Source organism: Notolepis coatsorum, assembly GCF_963971535.1.
Source record: "Notolepis coatsorum genome assembly, chromosome: 5".
NCBI lineage: Eukaryota > Metazoa > Chordata > Actinopteri > Aulopiformes > Paralepididae > Notolepis > Notolepis coatsorum.
In genome coordinates, this window is record NC_140169.1 from 199869774 (window position 1) to 199875110 (window position 5337).

The 5337-nt window shown below is 47.8% G+C and overlaps 1 protein-coding gene across 1 annotated transcript in view; it reads right to left on the reverse strand.

Moving 5' to 3' along the window:
- Positions 1 to 1136: 1136 nt before the first annotated feature.
- The window catches only part of col4a1 (collagen, type IV, alpha 1), a gene marked incomplete at both ends in the record, with an annotated part of 79103 nt that continues 74902 nt past the window's right edge, over positions 1137 to 5337 (reverse strand). The window contains 4 exons of the mRNA XM_084314414.1: positions 1137 to 1318; positions 2670 to 2882; positions 3726 to 3824; positions 4512 to 4640. Of these exons, the coding sequence (XP_084170540.1) occupies positions 1137 to 1318; positions 2670 to 2882; positions 3726 to 3824; positions 4512 to 4640 (623 nt within the window). The remainder of the gene's footprint in view (positions 1319 to 2669; positions 2883 to 3725; positions 3825 to 4511; positions 4641 to 5337) is intronic.

A 5337-nucleotide genomic window follows, 5' to 3' on the forward strand; every position in this document is an offset into this window, starting at 1 on the left:
TGGGAAGGAGGAGAGCAGGTGACCACACACCTGCTTATGAAGGTAAGCTGATGAGGGGTGTGGTCAGACTAATACTGGTATTAGAGGTACATTTGTGGTTTATTCAGTACGCGTGCACGTACGCGAGATAGTGCAGAAGGCGATGCCAAGCATCGCCCCTAACTAACAGAACTTGGTTATAGTCATAACCTAACGTTAGTGTTGTGTTCATTCACAGTTAACGACAGTAGAGGTTGAGTATTTTATTATCTAAAGATGGTAAGTTAGTGTTGTGTTCATTCATAGTTAACGACAGTAGAGGTTGAGTATTTTATTATCTAAAGATAGTAAGTTAGTGTTGTGTTCATTCATAGTTAACGACAGTAGAGGTTGAGTATTTTATTATCTAAAGATAGTAAGTTAGAGTGTTGTGTTCATCATGAACGGATGAGACGCTAAACCGAGGTCCTGACTGAATCTCGGCCACCTAATCATCCCTTCCCCTTAATTGGCTGATATCAATCCCTGTCTCCTGAGCCGTTCAGCCATTGTGCAGTGTGATGTGTAGCCTGGTGCCAGTGTATGGCAGCCATTGAGCCTGTGTAGCCCAAGGTTGGGTGCTACCAGTGGTGGTGAAGGAGGCAATTTCCACCCTACGTTGTGGGGAGCGATTTGAGTGTCTAGAACAAAGCGCTATATAAATGTAATGAATGCATGAATAGTTAACGACAGTAGAGGTTGAGTACTTTTATTATCTAAAGATGGTAAGTTAGAGTGTTGTGTTCATTCATAGTTAAAGACAGTAGAGGTTGAGTACTTTTATTATCTAAAGATGGTAAGTTAGAGTGTTGTGTTCATTCATAGTTAAAGACAGTAGAGGTTGAGTATGTTATTAGAGAGAGAAAGAGAGGGGGGGTGGAGAGGGAGAATGAGCGGGGGGGGGGGGTGGAGAGAGAGGGAGAGAGAGAGGGAGGGATAATGAGAGAGGGAGGATATAGGGGAGAGATAGGGAGAGAGGGAGAGAGAGACAGAGGGATGGAGAGAGAGAGAGGGGTGGAGAGAGAGAAATAGAGAGATAGAGAGGGGGATGGAGAGATAGAGAGAGAGAGGGATGGAGAGAGAGAAAGAAAGAGAGAGGGGACAGACACAAGCCTTTCCTACCTGCTGATGAAGGGCTTGATTCCCTGCCCGGTGATGGGCGCCATGTTCATGGGCATGGGTTCAGGAGAGGTGAGCCAATAGGAGTAGTCGTTACGGGAGGCAAAGTTACACACGTTGTTGATGTTGCAGAATAGGAAAGGCATGGGGCTGAACTTCCTCAGACAACTGCCTGCCGTGCCTGAGAGACAAGGAGAGAGACAAGGAATGAGACAAGGAGAGAGACAAGGAGAGAGACAAGGAGAGAGACAAGGAGAGAGACAAGGAGAGAGACAAGGAGAGAGACAAGGAGAGAGACAAGGGGCTGAATCACTTCTGACACACAGAGAGACTATCTATCTATCTATCTATCTACAGTATCTATCTACAGTATCTATCTATCTATCTATCTATCTATCTATCTGTCTGTCTGTCTGTCTGTCTGTCTGTCTGTCTGTCTGTCTGTCTGTCTGTCTGTCTGTCTGTCTGTCTGTCTGTCTGTCTGTCTGTCTGTCTGTCTGTCTGTCTGTCTGTCTGTCTGTCTGTCTGTCTGTCTGTCTGTCTGTCTGTCTGTCTGTCTGTCTGTATGTCTGTCTGTCTGTCTGTCTGTCTGTCTGTCTGTCTGTCTGTCTGTCTGTCTATCTATCTATTCTATCTATCTATCTATCTATCTATCTATCTATCTATCTATCTATCTATCTATCTATCTATCTATCTATCTATCTATCTATCTATCTATCTATCTATCTATCTATCTATCTATCTGTCTGTCTATCCCCTCTTCTAAGGAGTATCTTACCCAGGTCCTGTCCGTGGGAGCGCTCGTTGCCCTGCACGTAGAGTAAGGAGTATCTTACCCAGGTCCTGTCCGTGGGAGCGCTTGTTGCCCTGCACGTAGAGTAAGGAGTATCTTACCCAGGTCCTGTCCATGGGAGCGCTCGTTGCCCTGCACGTAGAGTAAGGAGTATCTTACCCAGGTCCTGTCCATGGGAGCGCTCGTTGCCCTGCACGTAGAGTAAGGAGTATCTTACCCAGGTCCTGTCCATGGGAGCGCTCGTTGCCCTGCACGTAGAGTAAGGAGTATCTTACCCAGGTCCTGTCCATGGGAGCGCTCGTTGCCCTGCACGTAGAGTAAGGAGTATCTTACCCAGGTCCTGTCCGTGGGAGCGCTTGTTGCCCTGCACGTAGAGTAAGGAGTATCTTACCCAGGTCCTGTCCATGGGAGCGCTCGTTGCCCTGCACGTAGAGTAAGGAGTATCTTACCCAGGTCCTGTCCATGGGAGCGCTCGTTGCCCTGCACGTAGAGTAAGGAGTATCTTACCCAGGTCCTGTCCATGGGAGCGCTCGTTGCCCTGCACGTAGAGTAAGGAGTATCTTACCCAGGTCCTGTCCATGGGAGCGCTCGTTGCCCTGCACGTAGAGTAAGGAGTATCTTACCCAGGTCCTGTCCATGGGAGCGCTCGTTGCCCTGCACGTAGAGTAAGGAGTATCTTACCCAGGTCCTGTCCATGGGAGCGCTCGTTGCCCTGCACGTAGAGTAAGGAGTATCTTACCCAGGTCCTGTCCATGGGAGCGCTCGTTGCCCTGCACGTAGAGTAAGGAGTATCCGTCGTAGATGAGCGAGGTGCCCTCGGGACACTGTGGGACGTCCACTGTCTGGCTGTGCCTGGTTACTAGGAAACCGTGCTCCATGGAGGAGGGCCCCTGTTGACCCACTTGACCCGGAACGCCGTCGGGTCCCGGGGGGCCGGGGTATCCTCTGGGTCCTAAAGACAAAGGGGGGGGGGTTACATAGCTTTCTGGGTAAAGTAGTCATTATGCATAGCAAAGAGAAATGGTTCCGGTTTCTTTGTGGGCTTGTAGCTCAGGAATAAATAGTGTGTTATCGGCATGATACATAAGACATAGATTGAAAAGTATCTGCCTGATTTGTACAAGTGGCTTATTTTGAAGGTATGAACCTGTACTTTTATATTATGTAAACAAATTTATAATAATTAAATCCCCCTAAAGGGCAAGACAGACAGACAGACAGACAGACAGACAGACAGACAGACAGACAGACAGACAGACAGACAGACAGACAGACAGACAGACAGACAGACAGACAGACAGACAGACAGACAGACAGACAGACAGACAGACAGACAGACAGACAGACAGACAGACAGACAGACAGACAGACAGACAGACAGACAGACAGACAGACAGACAGACAGACAGACAGACAGACAGACAGACAGACAGACAGACAGAGACACAGACAGACAGACAGAGACACAGACAGACAGACAGACAGACAGACATACAGACAGACAGACAGACAGACAGACAGACAGACAGACAGATAGACAGACAGACAGACAGACAGACAGACAGACAGACAGACAGACAGACAGACAGACAGACAGACAGACAGACAGACAGACAGACAGACAGACAGACAGACAGACAGACAGACAGACTCCTACACGGCTGGCAGTTAGATGTATCTTAAATGGTGAATGGACTGCATGTATATGCAGTTAGGGTTCAAGTGTATTGCTCAAGGACACTTAGACACGCTGCCGGGAGGAGCTGGAATGGAACCGGTATCTATGGACTCTCACCTGACGGTCCGGTCAGACCCTGATCTCCTTTGGCTCCAGACTGACCGTTATAACCATGCTGGCCCTCTTCACCCTTAGGCCCTGTAATACCAGTCACACCTGAGAGAGAGAGAGAGAGAGAGAGAGAGAGAGAGAGAGAGAGAGAGAGAGAGAGAGAGAGAGAGAGAGAGAGAGAGAGAGAGAGAGAGAGAGAGAGAGGGGGGGGGGGGTAGAGAGAGGCAAAGAGATAGAGAACAGGTAAGGAGGGAGATTTTGGATCAACCCATTTATTCCAGGGAGGCAGCGATACCACTTGTTCACTGCCAATACCGATTCCGACCACTAGACCTTCAGTATGGGGTCAGTCTGGGCTTCTGTGTGTCAAACACGCATCAAATCACCTCACCTTTGCTTTGATTTCCTTCCAGCATGCCACATTATTTCTTACGATTACCATATTTTATAGCAGCCTGGTATATCAATCAATCAATCAAATTTATTTATATAGCACATTTAAACATGACACTAAGTGCTTCACATAGGATGCTTGGTTCATACACATACAGCTCATTATAGTAATATTCCACAATTATTACATTTGATAGTAATAATGGCACACATAAATTCACACCAATATGCGCATTTGTTGATACATGCAGGACTAGTCTTGAGACAGACGTATGCGTATCTCCGTTGCCATGTTAGGCACGGAACACGCGATACCAATATCCGATACTAGCGTCGGTTCCCGGCGCATTCCTAATTGATTCTCTACTGTATGAAGTAGGTGTCAGGGTGAAGCCTCACCTTGCTGCCCCTTCTGCCCTAGGAACCCAGAGGGCCCCTGTGGCCCGAGAGGACCCTGGTTCCCCGGGAAGCCCGCATCTCCTTTGATTAAGCTATGTGGGCCAGGGGGACCGGAAGGACCGTCGTTGCCTGAAAAAGAAGAATGACATCATCATCAGCATCTCTATCTCCATCTCATGTCTTTCAGTGTGCTTTCCTAGTGCTAGGTCATGTCTTTCAGTGTGCTTTCCTAGTGCTAGGTCATGTCTTTCAGTGTGCTTTCCTAGTGCTAGGTCATGTCTTTCAGTGTGCTTTCCTAGTGCTAGGTCATGTCTTTCAGTGTGCTTTCCTAGTGCTAGGTCATGTCTTTCAGTGTGCTTTCCTAGTGCTAGGTCATGTCTTTCAGTGTGCTTTCCTAGTGCTAGGTCATGTCTTTCAGTGTGCTTTCCTAGTGCTAGGTCATGTCTTTCAGTGTGCTTTCCTAGTGCTAGGTCATGTCTTTCAGTGTGCTTTCCTAGTGCTAGGTCATGTCTTTCAGTGTGCTTTCCTAGTGCTAGGTCATGTCTTTCAGTGTGCTTTCCTAGTGCTAGGTCATGACGCCATGTCTTTCAGTGTGCTGTGAATCCCTACCCACCGTCAAAACCGCCCTCAAAGAGCCCCTACGGGAGGCTGCAATTCGAAACTGGCCCGGTAAAATGTCCAAACCCTAACCACCCACCCATCCACCCACCCTCCCAACCCCCTCCTAATGTACAGTTTCTTCCCCCTCGAATGTATATATTTTCTTTTAGGATGTTAAACAGTACTGTATATTTGTATATCTTGTATGTCATAAATGTAACAGTAC